Source organism: Pipistrellus kuhlii, unplaced genomic scaffold (assembly GCF_014108245.1).
Source record: "Pipistrellus kuhlii isolate mPipKuh1 unplaced genomic scaffold, mPipKuh1.p scaffold_m20_p_5, whole genome shotgun sequence".
Taxonomy (NCBI): Eukaryota; Metazoa; Chordata; class Mammalia; order Chiroptera; family Vespertilionidae; genus Pipistrellus; species Pipistrellus kuhlii.
This window is the reverse complement of record NW_023425551.1, coordinates 77,117,509-77,137,702: the sequence shown is the minus strand read 5'-3', so window position 1 is coordinate 77,137,702 and position 20,194 is coordinate 77,117,509. Positions and strand designations below refer to the sequence as shown.

Here is a 20,194-nt window from a genome sequence, read left to right as displayed (position 1 = left end):
GAGCTTCTCAGGCCTGGCTGACCTGGGAGGCTGCAGGCCTGGCTAAAGCAAACAGCGAGGAGGCGGGGGGGAGAGGGGGGAGGACGGACTCAGGATGGGAGCCAGGCAGGCTTCTCAGCACCTGGAGGCTCAGCTGCTGAGTGAGACTGGGCCTCTGTGTGGGAGGCGCAGGGGACCTCCCACAACTCCGCTGCCTGCCTGAGTTGGCCCTGGGAGCAGGAAGAAGCCCCTCCGGCCCAAACACACACCAGGTGACCCTCTCAAACCCACCCTGTGTCATCTTTAAAGCAGCGGTCACCAACCAGTGATCCGTGAGGTCTGAAAGGTTGGCGATCGCTGTGGCTCAGGGCAGGCGGCATGTCCAGAGACTTAAGTGACAAGAGGGACATCCTTCTTTCATCTGCAGCTCCTCTATCCCGGATTCACAGACACTACGCTGCTCTGGAGGGGCTGTGGCCTGGCCCAGGGCATGTGGTGTCCCCTCCCGGTCCGGTCCGGGATGCTGCAACCTGGGGCCTCCTCCCCTGAGCCCAGAATCCAGGTCCTGGAAGTGCCGGCATCTTTCTGTTATTATTGATGCCCAGGTGTCTCCCAACTAGAGGGCCAACACCCTGAGGACGGAAACCTCAGCCGGGACCCCCAAACACAGCTGTGGGCGGGAGAGCCGCCCCTCCGTCCCCATAGGTGTATGCGTCACTAGGGAGCGAGCGGTCCCTGTGTAGGATTTGGCTCCTGGCTGGTTGGGTGGCCCCATTCGACTCCTCTGTTCCAGACTGAGGCGAGCATCCCTCCTCCCCTCCAAACCCCTCGTTCGCCAAGCACCTTTCATGCCTGCAAACTCCTCTGGCCCTAAGCACCTGAGACTTAAGAGTCTGCCAAGAAGGCAGACAGAATAGATGTTACTGACCAGAAAGGGCTGGTGGCTGGTAGAGGGCACACAGCAAGCTGATGACAAAGCACAGAGAAGAGCCAGCCCAAAGCCCCCTTTCTACCAAATAACCACACCACCCAGCCCCACTCCCAGGACAGGCTGAGAAGTGCCAGCCGAGTGGCGTGGAGCAGGTAGACAGGTGACAGGTGCTGCAGAGCCGTCCCAGGGCTGAGCGGTCACACCCACGATCTAATCTCAATGTGAGGATGAGCGCAGGCTGGTGCTCCCTGCCCTACGCTCTCAGAGATGCCTTAGATTTGCCCCGACCTTGCAGGGCGGAAGGAGCAACCAGGGGAAGTCACCAGCCACTCGAAGTTTCTAAAAACAGCCCCAGAGCAGCCACAAAGGAGGTCACGGGGACTGCTGACTTGCCATCTTGCCATCTGGGCTGGTGACCTGAGCCCTGTGCCAGCTTGTTCCTGCTCCCCGGAGCCCAGGTCTGCACACTGGCCTGACCCCCAACAGGAGCTGGGGTGGCCAATCCACCTCAAAGCGCATGGTCGCAAGTTGGGGACCCTCCCGCCAGCAGCACAGGGCGGAAGGGGAAAGAAAGGCCCAGGCTTCGGAGCAGACACCCCTGGTTCACATCCTGGCCACAGCGGCCATCGGTGGGTTACCTGGGGCACATCTTCTCGCTGCTCTGAGCTTCACTTTCCGTATCCGGAAAGTGGGGATACCAAGACCTCATCAGGTTGGGGTGCAGATTATACGCAAGGCTCGGTGCTGGGCAGAATAGTGATGTGGGAAGGATGGGGGCGGGCAGACCAGCTCAGTTCTGAGGGTCTGTGCCCGCTGGACAGGAGACCTCCAGAGCTGTGGGCCAGCAGTGCCCTCCTTCCTGGCCACCACCACCCGGAAGGCCAGGGACAGTGCCCATCGCCACATGACACTCCAGTGGGCACCGCTCTCTGGCCTGTATCTCCCACAGACAAGACAGTGAGCGCTGAAGGCGGACTTCCCGCCTCCCTATTCCCAGAACAGAGCGAGGCTCTAGTGCGTGCTCGGTATTTGCCAAATAAACGGGTCTCCAAGAAGAGTGCCTTCCAGTCACCCCTTCCGGGGCACAAAGGTGGGTGCGGCGTGGTGCTGAGCTCGGGTCCCGGGATAAGGCGGGCGGGGCGCGGCGGCCCAGGCTGACAGCTCTGTGCTTGCTTCTCTGCGCCGGTGCCTTCACCCTGCCTCACCCCACTGCACCTGTCCACCAGGCCAACGCCACCGGCCACCCAGCCCTGTGACCCCAGCCCTGCTGAGTCAGCTATACGCACGCAGACTTTGGAACCAACCGTCAGAGGAAGGAGGCAGGCGGGGAGGAAGGCTGGGGGCCCGGGAGGGAGGTCAGGGGCACAGGTCTTCCCAAGCATGCCCCTGCCTTCCTGCTCCCCGGCAGTGGGAGAAGGATGCCCTGCTCTGAGGAACTCTGCCAGCCCAGCTCCTGGGGCCCCAGCGGGAGGTCTGAGAACAAGACTCCCCCCAACACCCCAACTCTCGCCTCCCTGGGAGGAAACCTGCCCGACCCCTCCCACACCCGTTCCTTCCCTGTAACACCCATATCCCCGAGAGAAAGGTTGGGCTGACATCACAAAGGACCTCAAACCACAGGCAAACTCTCCCTGCCCTGCCCCTGCCGCCTTTCCCCTCCCTTCCCTGTGGCTGGCGGCTCCAGGTACTGAGTACATGGCCCGTCCTTGAAGGCGGGAGTTCTGTTAATTGGGAATTATTAAACCTACCCACTTGTTAGCACTTGTTTAGGATGACCCGATGGTTACACTGTAAACCTCTTCACTAATTAAAAAGATAAAAAGCCCAGTGGGTACTGGGCAGTGGTGTTATCCTGCAGCCGGGGGAGCCGAATCTCTCTGCTCTGATGAAGTAGCCCCCCTGGGTTTATTACAAACCATGCTGTCCCACCCCAAGCTGGCCCCTGGCCTCCACACCTGACTCCACCCCCACTCCTCTCCACAAAGCCCCCACCTACAGGGTCCTCCTGGGGGCCAGCCACCAGTCCCCAAAGCGTCCCTGGTTGTCTGACTCCCACCTACGTCCCTCAGCTGCAGTCTGCCGCCTTGGTTCCGTCTGCAGCTGGAGGCGGACGGCAGCTGGCCTCCATCCTCCCTGGAATAAAACGTTCGAGAAGCTACTGGCAAACTGGCGCGGGCATTTGGGGATGGTGGTGGTACTCTTGGTGGGCCGGGGAGCCTCCTGCCTCAGTAGCCCCCGGATTTCCAGCTCAGATCCCACTGAGTCACGATTAGAGACGGGAGCCAAGACCACGATGCCCCACGACCGAAACCATGGGGCCAGACACAGAGTCCCCAGACCCCGGCCGCCAGACACAGACCTCACACGGTGGCAGCTGCACCGGGGGCTGGGCCACCAAGGCCCCGTCTGGATGGAGATCACAGGGACGAGGCACAAAGGGGACCCCCAAACGGCGTGGGAAAGAAGGGGCCTGATAGGCGCAGCCAGTGTGCTGCGAGACGGCCCCCCGCCCGCCTCCCACGCCCGCCGGCGGGGCCTGCACGTGCCCGGGGTGCAGAAACAGAGCCGTTTTGTGCTGGAGGCGTGGAAAAGTACAGCGGGCCTCCCGGCACAGGGGCGCTGGGCTGCGGCGAGGGGTGTGTGTGGGTCCGAAAAACTTCCTGTCCCCGACCTGGGGCCCAGGACCAGGGACAGGCCAGGGTGACAGGAAATGGAAACTCTCTCGATGGTGCACCAGGAGAGCCTTACTCTGAGACAGCCACACTGCGAAGGGCCGGAGGCAGAGGCAGAGGCCGGACCGCTCTGTCCACACATTCTCCCTCCTGCACAAAGGCTGGATTCCCCGGGGCAGGAGCCTGAAGCCGGCTCCTCCTGGGGCTGCCCCCGCCCCTTGGGGAACCGTTTCCTAAGAAACTGAGTGGCAGGCTCATCCAGAAGGACCCTTTGTCCTCCAGGCTGCAGAGCACGTCTGTGGGCTGCTGAGGGTTAAATCAGGGACCTAGCCTCGGGGGTCCAGGACACAGCCTGCCTCTCCCCCAGGTGTCACCCCCAGAAAAGAAGGCAACAAGGGTTCCGGTGCAAAAGTGCCTGCCTTCTGTAAATGCTACCTCTGGTCAGGCCCCAGCCCAGGTACAGACGACCCACCCAACCTAATTTAACGCGGAGGGAGAGGGGACCGGCACGGTGGGCGCCCTTTCCTGGCACCATGCAGCTCGGAGTCGTGCGGGCTGGTTGGCGAAGTGTTCGCTGAGCACCATGTGTCCTGACACTGAGGGCAAAACAAGGGAATGTAAGACAGAGGCCCGCCCAGAGCGCCTACTAGTCCAGCAAGACGCAGGCGGCGGACAGGAGTTCCCTGACGGCAGAGGACGTGTGAGAGAGCAGCAGGCAAGCCGGCGGTGAGGCCAGGACCGCCCTGAGGACTCACTCTGTGCCGCTTTCACACCCAAGCAAAGGGGCACAGAGCAGTTTCTGCAGATGGGGAAACTGAGGCTCAAAAACCATGAATGAACTAGACTGGAGCCATCTCCCAGGCACATGCTCTATCTACCCACTCTGTCCTCATCCTCACATCTCCCACCATCCTGGCCAGGCCCCCCCACGCGGGCCCTGTGGCGGAACCCCAGGAAAGCCCTGTCGTTTCATCAGCCACCCCCTTCTCCCGTCCTTTCCAGATTTGTGGCAGGAAGATAACATTCACAGCTCTTACCCAAAGGGAAGACGCGCCCAGGCGGCCAACAGTCACCTGACCAGTGACCCTGGGCCCTTGGAAAAGGCTTCCCTCCCAGGACTGGGGCCTAGTGCCCACGTCACTGCAGGCTGGTGGCTGAGAGGCAATTAGAAGGAACAGAGACTGAGTGTCAAGCTGGAGACCGTGAAAAGGGATTTGCTTTCTACAGCCTGGTCTCACCTCCAACGGAGCCAAAGATGGCCAGTGACGCTGGGTTTGGGACACCAGGAATGACCCTCCTACGGAACACACTCCCGTCTGAGTCTGATGGGACAGACGGGGCCTCTGAAAACTCGGCTTTCCGTGAAGCTCACCTGGGAGAGACTGCACGTTCCAATGGGTGAGGCAGGGGGAACCCCCTGTGGGGTCTCAGCACCCCCTCCCCACTCCCAGCTGCTGGCAGGTCTCCCTCTCCCACCCCAGAGAAGCCGGTGTGCCATTAGGGACCTCAACAAATTCCCGCCAACGCTCCGGCGCTTTCCATCGGAGCGCGGCCGGCCGTGTGCCCTGCACCGGACCAGTCCCTGTGGCTGCTAAGCCTTGAAATGTGGCCGGTGTGACTCAAGATCTAAACTTTAATTGTGTGGATTTTTCATTTAAAATTAAATAGCCATAACAGTCATTGTATGTGATAGTAAAGTTAACGAGTGACGAGTGGGTGGTCCCACCCCATTCTCCCCTCGGTGGGGTTGCTTCCCCTGGCCCTCAAGTTTGCCCTCACTGCGGGCCCAAGTCTACCGCCAGCTCTAGCTCGGACCCGGGCCATCCCAAATCTTGCCTGTGCTTGTGTTTTTGTTAATCCAGAAAGCAGGGCATGATTTTCTCCCCGCTACCTGCCTCCCCCTGCCACAGGGCTTGGCAGAGCTTGGTGGACACAGAGGCCAGGATAATACTGTTCATAGGCCTCTGGAGGAACCTCTCCATGCAGGGGCCAGTGCCCCCAACATTGGGGACAGTGGCTGGGGGCCCCCCGTTCTTCCAGGCCTCTGCTGATGACCCCCACATTGACTGTCAACTTGTGGGCCCAATCTCACACCTCCTGACCTACAGACCAAAGGCCCACAGATCTCCCCAGCCTGAGAAGCTTCCCCTCACGGAGCTCAACAGCATCGCTGCCCAGAAAGTCACTGTTCTGGCAGTTAATCTAATCTAATAAAAGAGAAACGTGCAAACTGACCGTACCCAACTACACCCTCAAGCCACGCCCACCAGGCAATCAGGAGCAAGTATGCAATTAACCCAACCAAAATGGTGGTGGCCACAGAGCTGGAGCAAGCAGGAGGCTTGGGTTGCCTCCGAAGATGGAAGAAGCTACTGGCCTGACCTGGTCTCCACTCAAAGCTACAAAGTTTCAATGATAGAGGATAAATAAATCCCAACAAAAATGGCTGCAGCCTCAGAGCAAGCAGGAGGCTTGGCTCCACTCAAGGCTACAAAGTTTCAATGATAGAAGATAAATAGATCCCAGATCCCAGGGCCTCGTTTTGGGTTGCTGGGGGGCATGGCCATCCCCCGCTGCAAGGGAACCCTACCCTGATCCAGGACATCCTTCAGGGCAAACCAGCCAGTCCCCACCATGCACCATAAAAGAGTAATATGCAAATTGACGGTCACTTCAACACACAAGATGGCTGCCACAAGATGGTCAGCATGGGAGGGCAGTTGGGAGAGACCAGGCCTGTAGGACAGGGCAATTGGGTTGGGGGGGAGAATAGACCAGCAGGGGAGGGCAGAGCAGTTAGGGGCAATGAGGCTGGCAGGGGTGGGCAGTCGGGGGTGACTGGGCCTGCAGGGAAAGGCAGTTAGGGGTAACAAGCCCGGCAGGGGAGGGCAGTTAGGGCAATCGGCTGGCAGGGGAGTGGTTAGGGGGTGATCTGGCTGGCAGGCAGAAGCAGTTAGGAGTAATTGGTAAGGCAGGCAGGAAAGCAGTTGGGAGCCAGCAATCCTGGATTGTGAGAGGGATCTCAGAGTAGAGAGGGTGCAGGCTGGGCTGAGGGACACCCCCCCACCCCCCATGTGCACGAATTTTGTGTAAGGGCCTCTAGTTTAAAAATAATAATAATAGACTGTGTAATGGTTACAGAGTGACACCAGTTCTCAAGGTGTGTTCTGCTAAAACCCTGTTTAACCCTGGCTGGGTAGCTCATTTGGTTAGAGCATCGCTCAATTTGCCAAGGTTTCAGGTTCGATTCCCAGTCAGGGCACATACAAGAATCACCCAATGAGTGCATAAATAAGTGGAACAACAAGTCACTCTCTCTCTTTTTCGCTTCCCCACCCCTCTCTCTTCTCTTCCTCTCTCAAAAATCAACTTAAAACAAAATCACACCAAAAAAATTTTAACTGTGCTTTGTGTACCTCATACTTTAAAAATAGCCAGTGTGGAAGGAGCTGACGACATAAGTATGAACTTGCCCTTTAAGAAAATTCAATTTGTTTTAAAAGCAATACAACAGCATGACAGCACAATGGGGAGGCCGAGAAAGAAAAGGCATCGATAACCCCGCCTGCAGCTCGGCTTGTTTCCCCATGGGCTCTGACTCCGTGTGAGGAGAACCGCACTCAACTCTGAGCTGCCCGCTGCCCTCACACCGGGCCTGTTTCTGTGTAACGTCCAGCCTGGCCCATGGCCGAGACAGGCCCACCGAGAAACACCGAACTGGACCAGGAAGCTGCACCCACCCCAGGCCTGGGCAGCGTGGGCACCACGAGGCCCCGTGGCAGGCTGTCCGAGGGCCTCCCACGCCACAGGCCAGAGCACAGCGTGTCAGTGGCTCGATAAGCAAGGATGAAACTGCGCAGGGGAGCGGGCAGAGGTGTGGAGGCGGGAGGGCACGGGTGGGAAACTGGCTTTGGGAAGCGTCGAGTTGAAGAGACACACACAGCCCCAGCACAGGTGGGAGGAGACGGGGAATTCTGAAACTCGGGGGTGAGCCCAAACAGAGATCTGTGAGCACAGAGTTTCCAGCTCGCTTGGCGAACGAGGGAGCCTTCTGGAGCAGGAACCGAGAGTGCTCCTGGGACTCCAAAGGTGCCCTGCCCGGCGCCCCTCCCCGCCCTGTGGATTCTGCCCTGGGTCTAGAGTCTGGACAGAGGCACACCAGGGAGATCACTTCGCAGGCAACCTATGGACCTTTCCCAAAGGAGAACGGAGCGTCCGGGGAGAGGGCACTGCACTCACAGGTGGCGGCGGGTCAGCCCCAGGGTGCCTGCTGGGTGAGGGCCGGACCTGACCCTGCAGGTGCCCCCCTGGGAAGAGAAGTGCAGGAGTTGGGGCTCCGAATGTTCATTGCTAACCACCCCCTTCCGCGGTGCCAGGTTTGGAATCCCATGGGGCACAAGTCACAGGCCTTGTGGGCTGCGGTGGGGGGTGCATCCAAGGCAAAAGCCCAGTGCAGCTGGGAGAGGTGCCAGGAGAATGCCAGGGCTCAAAGGAAGGCAACCCCCAGGCCCAGGGGTCAGGGGAATCTTCCCTGACAGCAACTTCCCCCCTGGGAGCACCCGAGACCCCCTACCACACGTCACACCTACTTAACAATCCTTAGCCTACAGTGCTTGGTCCCACCCCAATATCTAATAGATAATCTTTCTCCTAATCCCCAAGACCCTTAGAATAGCATCGGGCATACAGCTGGTGCTCAGGAAGTGTCTCATTGGCCGCAGTGAGCAAGTCCTGGGCTCCGAGAGGGGCTGTGACCTGGCCTAGCCCACCGCAAGGCGGCCGAGCCAGGGATCTCTGGCCTCTGTCCCCGTGGGGGAAGGGAGGTGGGGTGTTGAAGAGCTGATAACGAGGACACCCTCCCTTTTCCTGCTCCCCAGGGGTTGCTGACACGACAGCACGGTGCAGCCTGCCCCACTTAGCCCAAGCAGCACTGTCCCCGGGCGGGAGGCGGGAGGCGGCCCTGACACCGGCCGCTCCGCGCCGAGGGGGGCCCGGACGCCGGGCGGGGACGGGCGCCCTTCCAAAGCCAACATTGTCAGGATGCATTCCACGACCCGGGCGGCGGGGGTTTTATTTGAACAGGAGCGATGGGAGAGGCAGGAGCTGTTGCTCTCTCTCCCCCAGAGGGTCTGGGAACAGGTGCCTCCCTGCATCCAGGGCACGGGAGGAACAAGAAAGTCACACTGGACACAAAGGGCGGCCGAGCCAACACAAACATTCCGTCCTCCGTGGCCCCGCCCGCCCGGGGTCCTCAGCGGGCTGCAGCATCAGCAGCCGGGATGGAGGCCAGGCAGGGCTGTTCCCACCCGAGGTGCAGACAGGGTCCCGCTGGGGGTGAGCCTCGGAGAAGTCAAAGGTGAGGGCGTGTCACAAGTGTGGGCTAGGCTGCTAGGGGAGGTGACAGATGATGTGGAACGCAGACAGGAGTCCCACAGCCAAGAGGTACTGTGCCTCCCCTTCCAGCCCTTTGGTTTTCCTTGGGGACTTGGGTCTCTGGGTCCCCTAACCCACAATCCTGCAGGCAAGGGTCAAGGGCCTCCTTGGTCTGCTAGGGTGAAGGGGTGGGGTTGGGGGGTGGGTGTGGAGGGCCAGCAGAATGGACAGCCCCAACTCTGAGCTGGGGCACCCACTTACATAACCCAGGCCTTCCTGCTTTAGAAGTTTCCACACTGAAATTGGCAAACACGCACCTATACATGGTCACGGGGGTCAGAGCCTGCAAAGCCGAATGCAGAGCGCTGCCGGGGTGCTGGGAGCTAACGGGCCGGGGCACAAAACAGCCCCAAGCACGGCTGGCACGTACTTAGGACACGCGGAGTCTAAAACGAGGCAACGCGGCAGAGCTGTGGTTCCCCACGGCACCTGTCTCTCCATGGCCGGGGAGCCGATGGGACGGGGCAGTGGCCAGCGCAGCCTTTCCACCACTAAGTTCCAGCTCACGTTCCTCCTGCGTGTGCCTGCTGTCATCCCTCCCTTTGTCCCCCAACACTCCCAGGTCACATATGGCATCATGGACACAGAGCTCCCTGCCCACATCAGATGGCCTCCTTTCTATAGAGGCTGCTGGGATCAAGGGTGAGAAAAAGGCGAGAGAGACCACAGGAGCAGTGGAGTCGGATCGCCTGGGCCACTGCAAGAACGCGGGCCTCAGTCCCAGGGATCTGACACCCAGGAGCCCCGACTGCGGTATCCATGAGGTGTGGTGATCACCTTTTACCTCCCTCTGTGGCCGCTGCTTACAAGCAGCTCGCACTAATTGCCCACTTAGCGCCGATGACTCTTTTATTGTGCTTCCCCTGCCTCTGGTGAGCAAGGCGGCCTTGACAAAGTTATGCAACCTCACAAGGCCTGGGCCTTGGCTCCAGGGCTGCAGAGGGAGACCAGTTAGATAACCTCGAAGCTCCCTCCCGCCTCACATTCGGATTTGCTGCCAGGAGAGGTGCCCGGAGCCTGACGGTCCTCCCCCATCTGCCATGCCAGCCACCAAGGACCTGGGACACCAAGCCTACAACAGCTTCTTGGGTGCAGAGCTGGGGGGGAAGGGGGAGGAGGGCCCTGTGACGGGAAACTCCCTCCCCCTGGGGAGGCACCTTGTCATTTCTGCCCCGGGCTCCGGATGGCGCCAAAAAAAAAAAAAAACCCAAAAAACGGGCCCCTTCCTGAGTCCACGGTTCACAGCTTCAAATTCTGCCTCTTACCGGCGGGTGCGGAAGCTGGCAACCCAGATGACAGGAAGGGGTGTGCTGGGCAGGTTAAGACATCAGGCAGGCCCGTTGGTGTACGTTGAGTAAGCGCTCTGCACCCCCAAACCACCATGGTTTTGACGTAAGGGCCATTTGAAAGGGGGTCGGAGGAGGGGTGACAAATAGCTCCGTGAAGAAAGGCGCTGGCCTTGGGCACACGGAGCAAACTGCCCCGGAGCGCGGTGTGAGACAGTCTGTCCCCAGCTCCTCGCCTTGGTTTTTCCATCTGGCAAAGGGGATGGCATGTCCCTGCCGGACCCCAGAGGTAGGCGCACAGGCCACGGGAAGATACTTCGGAAGACGGGTCCGCAGAGCCCACAGTAAGGTGGGGAGCCTGTGTCTGTGCAGGCGACTCCTGATCCCTCCCTGGGGCCAGCCTCCCGGGCCAGCCATGGAGGGGTGCCCTGTGGGGTGAGGGGGCCACAAGGCAGAAAGGCCCACCGCAGGCCCCAGCCACGCCAAAGGAGGTATCAGCTAGGGAGTCTCCCTCCTCCACGCACACAGCCCAGCCTCCCTCCGGCTCCTCCGCAGAAGGCTCTGAAGTTTCCAGAAGGAAGGAGCGAGGCAGGCGGCCATTGTCCTGCCCACAGCAACCACCTGCCTCTCGGAAGACCTTCCCCAAAGTCAGGGGCGAAACTTCCTCTGCAGCAGGTCTCAAGTAGGTCTGGGCACACAGTATGCAGGTGTGACCCACGCGTGACACACATGTCTGCTGAGCGGAGGACTGGATGTGTGCCTTGGAGGCAGAAAGCATGGCTCCCCTCCAGCACCCAGCCCTTGAGGACAGACAGACCTGCGGAACATACTCCCTCATCCTGGGGAGCGGTGTTTAGGGAAAGTTCACGAAGCAGGGGATAGTGGGTGCCAGCAGGGGAATCCTGGGGAGACACAGACCCGGAGAGAGAGCAGCTTGTTCTGTGAGACCCGTCAAATAGGAACAGATCAGACGATAAGCCGGTGTGAGAGGTTAACTGGGAACGGTGACAGGAAGGTGACAGAGTGAGTGAGCTCTGCACGCACGGCCTGCTATCTTCACGCCCAAGGGTGTTCCAACGGCAATGTGTTCAAGGTGACCAGAGAGCTGGGCCTTCCCGCCCAGGAAGCATGGGCCCCCTCACGTAGCCTCAAGGGGGGGGTACGCTTGGATAATGACCCGGCCCACTCCTCTCCAGGGTTCAGAGCCTGGGAGACCAGGGCCAGAGTCCGGGCTGGCTCCGTTTACCCAGGTAACGGCCTCATCTTGCCAGAGGCTGGGCCCTCCTGGCTGGACGTCCAACCCGATGGTCCACCTATGGCTCTCGGTGTCCCCCTCAGAGCCAGGCACAACCCTGGGGCCCCAGGCCCAACAGACAGGTTCTGAGCAAGTCAGTGGTGGACGAAAATCCACACACGTACTGAGCACGTCTGTGGGCTGGGCCTGGGATCACTGGGCCCAGGGTGAGGAGCTGTGGCCCCAACCTGTCACCTTAGCCCTTATGGTCCCGCTGGGGTAAGGGGACAGGCACGCTGAGCCGTCCTGAATGGCTGGGTGAATTCACTGGGAGAACGTGGAGTCCAGAGAGGTGAATCTGACCAGGGCCACTCTGCACAAACCAGGAGGGAGAAGAAAAACGATTCCCCAAACAGTGGTTCCGATACAGGTCTCAGCCCCAAGCACCATCCACCCTGACCAAGGGCTTCTCCCTCAGCCGTTGGGGCACCCCCCTCCCCCCCATAAAAGGGGCCGGGGAAGCAGCTGCAGCAAGATTTCAGTGGGTCACAGGAGGTGACAACAGCCACAAATACACAATCTTCCCTAGATATTTAGGCAGGAAACCAAAATGTTTAGATAGAGGATAGGAGAAACTGAGCATACATCTCAAAGCCAATCCAAGAGCCCTCGCTACCAAGGGCCCCGAGAGGGGAGATAGGTGGCACCTGCCCCCAAGGAGGGTACAACTCTGACCCCAGGTCCCACGTGACCACTCTCCAGGGAGGTCTCCCATGAGGCCACCTGGACCCAGGCATCGTCCAGGAGGGAAAAGGTTTAGCCAAGGCCCCGGGCAAGCCAGGGCGGAGCTGACGAGAAGCCTCTTGGCCCCAGAGCAGGGAGCAGGCCTGAAGGACAGGAAGGGAGCATGCCTCAGCTGGAAGGGGTGACCATGACCTCTTCTGAGGGGAGGGTTATGGGTGAATGTGCAGAAAATGGAAAGTGGAGAGATCTGCATTTTCTCATCTGTGCCTCCATCTGCAGCTCGGCTCAGTGGTGGGGCAAGAAGCATGTGAGGAAGGGGACCCCTGCAGGGAGCCCAGGCCCAGGAACAGCGGCTGAAACCCGGCCAGGAACCTGCCGCCTGTGCCCAGCACTGTGTCCTGGTGTCCCTACGGATTCTGCAGGCACGGGGAGCTCTGCACTATCATCCCTTTTCAAAGACCAGGAGGCACACGGCTGAGTAAGCCTCCTGCAAGTTGTCCCAGGGCTCCGAGGGCACCACACAAGCCTGGCATTTCCCACCTTCACTGTGGCCTCACTGTGGGCTCTGGGTTCAAGTCTCGGTGCTCCCACTTCTTAGCTGTATGGACTCAGGCAGTCACGGACCCTAGATGGTCCAGACGTGCCAGTAAGAGACCTACTGTGGAGGACTGCAGTTCACACAGCCTGTGGCCAGGCAGGTGCTCGGAACTGTTAGCTGGTATCACCACAGCCCACCCCCACTCCGTCACTCCAACCTCCTGCCTCTACCTCCACTTGTGGTCAGGCTCAGAGGCTCTGCTGTCAGCAGGCCCGGTGCATCTCAGCCTGTAGCTGGCTGTGTGACGGGGCCAATTCCCTGGCTTCCAGTTTCCTGGCAGAGCAATGCCACCGGACCCACAGCGAGACCCAGCCCGGCGCCTCGCACACAGCGGGGACTGAGCAGAATGCTCACAGCGGCTGCTCCTCAGGCGGCTCATGTCCCCCTTCTCTATGCTCCAGGGCACAAAGGGACTCCGTGGTGCACACTTGAAACCTCAGGGACACTTACCAATGTGTCCTTCCGGTAACGGCTCCTTCCCTTGCTTTCTCTAGATGGGGGGTGAGGAGTGGCTGAGGGGGGGCTTCCTGGGGGCACAGGTCATGTTTCTTTCAGGGCCAGGTCCCCTGTAGGCCAAGGGGCTCTACAGGCCCCAGGAAGCAGAAACCCAATCCTCCGAGGCCCTCTGACCCGCCTCGGTCTCTCCAGACTCAACCATCTGCAACCCATCACTCAGCACCAGGACCGCATTTCCCTCCTTTCACCACAGCGGCCCGGTCCCCCCCCTCCCCCCTTCCAAGCCACACTGAGCTCCCGCCGTAGCCCGGGCTGGTTCCTGAGGCCTCAGCACACACAGAAGTGACAGCTGGCAGTGAGGGACTGACTCCTCTGTCGTCCCTAACGCTGCCCAGGCCTCTGAAGTTTGGGGAGTGGATTAACTGCCTCACTTTTACATAAAAGTGCTGCTTAGGCCGAGTCTGGAGAGGTCATCAAATGGGGTGTCTTTGGCAGGGAGGGGGACTCAGACCCGGACCTCCCATGGGGCTCAGGGGAGGAAGACGGTGGCACCCTAACTGAACACTGGGGTGTGAGGGGGCACCGCGGGCTCTTGGGGGGAGGGCTCTGCAGGCTCTGGTAGAAAAACCACACTCGGTCACATCACGGAGAAAGCAGGCAAGCGTCCTGATCGCAACACTCACGGGGCGAAGGGTCAGCCCACAGAAATACCGTTAGCTCACAGCAGAATATTCCACTTCTTTTAGGTTACAAGTGGCTGTGAAGAACTTTCTGAAATGCTGTTCACTCCCTGACTTGACAATTGCGAAAACTTGGTGAGTTCAAATTCCTAGGCTAACCCAGGGGGAGAGCTTCCTTCTCGGACCCTCACCTCTGCCCTGCGGCTGCAGGCCAAGGCCACGGTCCTGGGCTGATCCTCACGGATGCTCACCGAGGCTCTCCTCCACCTTCTCCCCTCCCCAGAGGAACCCCGGGAGGGGGCGAACCCACTCCAAGTGCTTCCCTCTAGTCACCTACCGCCCTGGCCTCTGTACCTCCCAGTTCTGGCCGGTCGGCTCCTGTAGAACCACTCAGACCTAAGAGCCCATTGGTACAAAGACCTTCTTGGGAGTACCGCTCTCCGGAGCATGGCTCCTCTGCTCCCCAAAGCCTTGCCTTGTGCTTTCCTCATATCCTCCCCCCACCCCTCAAACACACACAGAGTTCAGAGGCTGAGCCCAATCAGACAGCAAACAGCCAAGTTCAAGATGAAAGCCCAGGGCCTGAGGTCAGAGCCAGCTAAGCACAGCATTCAAAACTGGAAGATTTCGTTTCTTTTAAGCGACAGACTGTAAATATGGCACAACCCCAGGAAAATACTTAGAAGCCACAGTCATCACCTCCCTCGGACCCTCCAATAGGAAGTCCCCACCCCCACAACATTTCAACACTTGCTAATTTCAACCCTCAATCGAGTCTCTATTACCGAGTCTCTATTATTACCGTGCTGTCTTTAATCGTCCTCAGGGCGCTAGTAAAATTCTCAAAACGATTCAATAAAAATTCACTTTACTGTTAAAACTCTAACCAAAGCAGTTAACTAAGGTGGATTTATCAATTTGAGGGGGAAAAATTTTTTGTGTGTGGCTGCCTGGTCTTTGAGCAAAAACATTAATAAGAAAACGAGCCTTTTGGAATGGGACCCCTTTCTTCCAATCCCTCTCCCAAACCCAACTTCCCTTTTTATCCCGCAGTCCCAGAAGGTCAGAGTTCAAGTGTGAGCCAGTGACGTGGAGGCCTCCGCGATCCTGGACAATCAAAAGATCCATTGTGCTCCCTGCGCTTACAAAGGCATTTACCATTTACGTGGACCAGTGCACTTTTACAATTTCCAACCAGGCTTGACACAAAAGAGGTTTTCAGGTTAACCCTCGGTTCTCCAAAAGATCCAATGAATGTGCCCCATTCTGTGCACTCTGGTGGCATGTAATTTTACCGCGCAGCTATGTTTTTCCCCCCCACATTTTAGGAGGGTTGGTGTTAATAACAGGATAGCAGAACCTCAACATTGGAATGGGCCTCCCCCACCCTGTAGAGTAGGAAGGTCCGGGAAATAAAAGGAGAGAGGTACGGGACACATGGAAAAACCTCCCAATAGAATAATGCAGTTTGCAGCTTAGCAGCAAGGAGGCCAGCGAAGCCCAAGAGGCTTCTGGGAACTGGGGATCTATGTGAGCAATCTAGGAAAACCCAGAGGTAGGGCAGGGCCTGGGGTGATCCCAACTATACCCAGGAAACAGGAATCTCAAGAGCCACAGCCCAAAGCAACACCCCACCCTCTCTCCCCTTCTGAGTCCCCCTAATTCTAAGACCCCACTCTGGCTTGAAGTTATCTCCTCCGGGAGCCCTCCCTGACCCCGCAGGCTGGACGAGGGGCCCTCTTTAAGAGTCCCCCCTGAACATCTCCAGTTTATTCATTCTTATCTCCAGCTTGAGCCGTGATTTCATTCACCTTTGGACTCCTGGCACCTTACTCACTGCATGGTACACGGAGGGTGCTCCATAAATGCCCGCTGACTAATTCCCATGCACTTTGGAATACAACACCCTTTCTGAGTTTGCACTATAGGATCCTGGGCAAGTTATATAATTTTATTTTTATTTTTAGCCTCATTGTCCTCACCTATAAAAGGGGGGTGGGTCACCCCGATCAGATTAAAATAAGACTGTACATGAAGTGCTCCACCAAGGCCCTGGCGGTTGGTGAGCTCTGATATCCTTCCTGTTTGTGTTCACTGCACACCGGAGGCGAGGGCTGAGAGGGAGGCTCCTTCTCCCCCCTTACCCCGATCCTCAGCGGTTTCGTGGGAGTGGGGTGCGGGGGACTGGGGACCGGCGCTCCCTTCAGTATCGGAGGAGGGGGCAGCTGGACAGGCAGGCAGCGCTCGGAGAAGCCCGCGGGCAGGTGCCTGTTCCTGGGGGAACAGAAAATAGAATTTCCCAGCACACCAGCGTCCAGCTGAACCAATTTACTAAACTCACTTACAGACCAACCACTCGACGGCGTCACATGCCTAAGATGGAGGCAAGACAGCTGGTCCCCACCCCAGGCTGTGCCTTCTTGCTGTGCCACCAAAGCCACTTTAACTTCCCTGAGCGTCAGTGTCCTTATCGAAATAGGAAAGGCCGCTGTAAGGAGTGCCTGCCCTGGCACAGGGGAGGACTTGGCAAGTGGCCTTGGTCCTGGTCCGTGTTCCATACGCGCAAGTGACGGGAGGTGGGCTCTCTCTCCTAAGTTACATCTGCCCACATCTGGTCGAATGCTTCTGCTTGACTTGACCCTTACCGGACCTCATGTTGCAGACGAGGAACTTAAACGGCTTGATGGGTAAAATGGCCAAGCCAGATGGCAAAACCAGACTGTGCCCCTCTCATCAAGTGCTGCTGCTGCTACCCACAATGCGCACCAGGGGCTCGGTCTGTGCCAATTCCCCTCATGGGAACTCCTGCAATTTAGGGAAAGGCTGGGGGACAGGGTTCGCCCCATGCCTGGTGCAGCCAGCGGCACAGCAGAGGGTCAAGATGGCTCAGAAGCAGGAAGGAGAACGGCCACGTGGCGCGAGGCTGGTGGGGTGCAGAGCGTCTGAAAGCCAGCCGCCGCCTGTTCAACCGCCGCCTGGACAGGGAGGAAGCACCTGGCAACGCAGGGGCCCTTCCCAAAGACCCAAAGAGAGGTGTGTGTAAACTCCCTTTGAGAAAAACCCCACCCCACACCGCACTACCCCCACCCCTTTCCCTCCCCCCTCCCGGGAGCCGGCCCCCACCCCAGGAATTCCCAGCCGGGGCTTCCTCAGAATGACAAAGGTGATTCAGAGCCTCAGGTGGAAAATGCCCCAACAGCCCCACTGGAAAGATTCTGCGCTTTCATTTTTCCTTAAACCAATTTCCTGAGGCCAAGGGCAAGGCCCCAAGTCGCATCAGAGAGCGAGCCTGGCAGACTTTCTGGAGACTGAAAAAGTAACGCTAACAAAATGCTTCCACTGGTTTTCATTTCTTGGATTTTTCCTACGAAGGGAGGAGACTCGCCCAGTTGGAGATAGTTTGAGAGTTTTTTTGGCTGCAGACAGGGACAGGGCTATCCGTAATTATCTCCAAATCGCACTGGCCAGACGCCCAAATCCTTTTTCTAACAGTTACCTGCCTTCTTGGAGGCGGTGGGGGAGGGGGTGAACAGCACCTCTGATGAAGAAACACGTTGTTTGCTCAAACACCTTAAGAAAGCCGTCTTACACTCCAAAGCGCCTACCACCAGCTGCACCCGGCTGCCTCACCCCGACCCCCCTCTTTCCCCTTCGCCTTGTGTTTTGAAGTTTATTTTCCCACATTCAGCCTTGAATTCTTTCCTTCCTGCAGCGGTTGGTGGAGGAGCGGCGAAGGAGGAAACTTCGAGGGCAGCTCGATTCTTTATTATCATCCTCGCCTGCCTTCTTCCCCTCTAAACAAAGCCTTGGAAAAAGCTAAACAACAGAAGGATTGTTTCCTCAGGGGAAATTATAAAGTGACCCCTTCCCAACCCATGCCCCCAGGCCAAACACCCAGCCAAAGGAACCCAGATCTCCCCCTCGGACCTGGGACTCCCACTAGTGTGTGCTACCTCCCAAAGCTCACCTTCCTTCTCCAACGTCACTGCCCACCGGCCCCCACCCCAGGAAACTCCCCCCCTGAAAATGAACACCCAACCTGCTAACCTAAACCTCCCCCTTCCAGTGGTCCCCGGAGCACGAGTCTGCTGGTCTGGCCGGCTGGAACGGCTACTGATTTGGGGGCAAACAGGGAGCCACAAGCAGATGGCTTCATGCTTCCCAATGCTTTCAACCGTCCAACGGTTCAGGGTAGGAAAGACGGGTGAAAAACAGGTTTGTGCCCATTTTACATACAAGGAAACCGAGGCCGGAAGCACGAGGCAACCAGACAGGCACCAAGCATTGGGGGACTGCTGTAGATGAAATTCTGCTCTCCTCATCAAACCTCCTTTCTGGTATCTTCCACCCCGGGAGAAAGGTAACATCTTGGACCCACTATTCCTACTCCAGGGCTCCTCCTCAGGTCCGGGCCATCCACTGCAGGATGCCACCAGGGCAGGCCCAGGCAGGACAGGTGAGGCTGAGAGAATTCGGGAAACTGAGCAGAGGGTCTGAGTCCTGGCCAAGGGTCGGTTTAGCCCAGCAAGGTCAATGCCCTCATGTCATGGGGCATGTGAACCAAGAGACACTCCCAATGCCAACAGGGGCAAGCAGCTCTCCCCATCACCTCCCATTCGCACAGCCTCTCCTCCCGGTCCCTCCACCCCCCAACGGACTCCCGGGTTTGGTTCTTTTGTGCAGCCCACAACTTGCACCAAGTTTAACCACGAGCCCTTGGCGTTAGCCTTCACGACAGGCGAGCCGGCGCGATAAGCTCTCCCGGAAGCCGAGCGCGTCTGCAGCATTCTAGCCGCCGGCCGTCCCCGCGGCTCGGCGGGGCAGAGCCCTAACCCCACTCCTCGCCCCAGGGGGAAGGGGGTCTTCTCGGGCTGGACCTGGGGACCCCTCCAGCAACTTCTCGAGGCTCCCATTCCCGAAAAAAAAAAAAAAGAGAGAGAGAAAAGAAAAGAAAAAAAAAAGTCGTGGGGAGCGGCGCTGGCCCCGGAGCGGGGAGGAGGTGCAGACAGACGCTGGGCGGGTGACAACCAACCGGCTGGGCTCCCCATCTCCGGGAGCGTCTCCTCCACGGAAAGATAAACGCTTCTCTCCGTCTCACAGTCTCCCTCCCAGGAGGGGGGGACCCGCGCACCCCCAGCGCGAGCCCGGTGCACCCGGAGGTCAACCCTAAACCCTCCTCCGGACACACTGGGTTCCCAGGGGGACTCCTGTGTCCGCGGGTGAACGAAAGACTCCCGGCAACAGAATCCACGATGAGGCACCCCTTCCTGTCACCCCCAGGACAACCCACGGGGACCGGGGATCCCCCAGAGCCTCGCTCCCGGGCCCGGGCCAGCGTCAGGTGCGCGCACCGGGGGCCGAGCGGCGCCCGCCTCACCTGCAGGATCTCGTCCAGGCCCTCCTGGCTCAGGCACGGGAACTTGGTGAGCAGATGCAGCTTCTCCGTGTAGTACTTCTTCTTCGCCTCCTTCCAGTGCGGCTCCTCCAGCACCTCGAAGATCGCCGCCCCGATGGCCAGGTAGAAGATGATGGCCGAGGTGAGCAGAGGGCCCCGGTCCACCATGGCTCCCGAGCGGCCACCTCCGGGCGAGCGCGTCCCTTAAGCCCCAGCGGCTCCCGGTCCCCCCGCCCTCCGGCCTCTGGAAACAGCTGTTTGAATTTGGAGCTCCGCATGCGCAGTGCCCCGAACCCCCAGCGCGGCGCCCGGCACAAAGTAGCTTCTCCAAGTTGGCCCCCTGCGCGCGCGGGACACGGTGCGGGGGGCCGTGCCCGCGCGGGCCGGGATGGGCGCACACCAAGAGGGGCCCGAGGGAGCGCCCGGGATCGCGGCAGGGAGAGGAGCTGGGGGGGAACTCGGGGCCCCGACTTGGGGAGACACGTGGGCTGCCCTCCGCGCGCTACAGCCCTGTGCGCTGCGCCCGCCTCCGCGCGCCGCTTTAATCAGCGCCCGGCGCTCCCCTCCCGCCCGCGCCAGGCCCCCGGGGGCGGGGCGACTGGTGCCCCGCCCCGCCCCGCCCCGCCCCCGCCCCCGCCCCGCCCCGCAGCCGCGGGAGTCACAGGAGGTGCGCTTCTTGGCTCACTGCGATCCCCGGTGCCCAGTGCCGGAGCGATAGGGGGGTCTGGGACTCGCATGTGTTCCTAGCACTGGTGTGTGTTAAAATGAGTGTGGACCTCATGGCTG

The 20,194-nt window shown here is 59.3% G+C and overlaps 1 protein-coding gene across 1 annotated transcript in view; it reads right to left on the bottom strand.

Moving 5' to 3' along the window:
* Nucleotides 1–19,940, bottom strand: part of KCNK5 (potassium two pore domain channel subfamily K member 5) — a 35,227-nt gene extending 15,287 nt beyond the window's left edge. Inside the window, exon 1 of the mRNA XM_036414155.2 lies at nucleotides 19,391–19,940. Coding sequence (XP_036270048.1) covers nucleotides 19,391–19,576 — 186 coding nt within the window. The 5' untranslated portion in view covers nucleotides 19,577–19,940. The remainder of the gene's footprint in view (nucleotides 1–19,390) is intronic.
* Nucleotides 19,941–20,194: the final 254 nt, after the last annotated feature.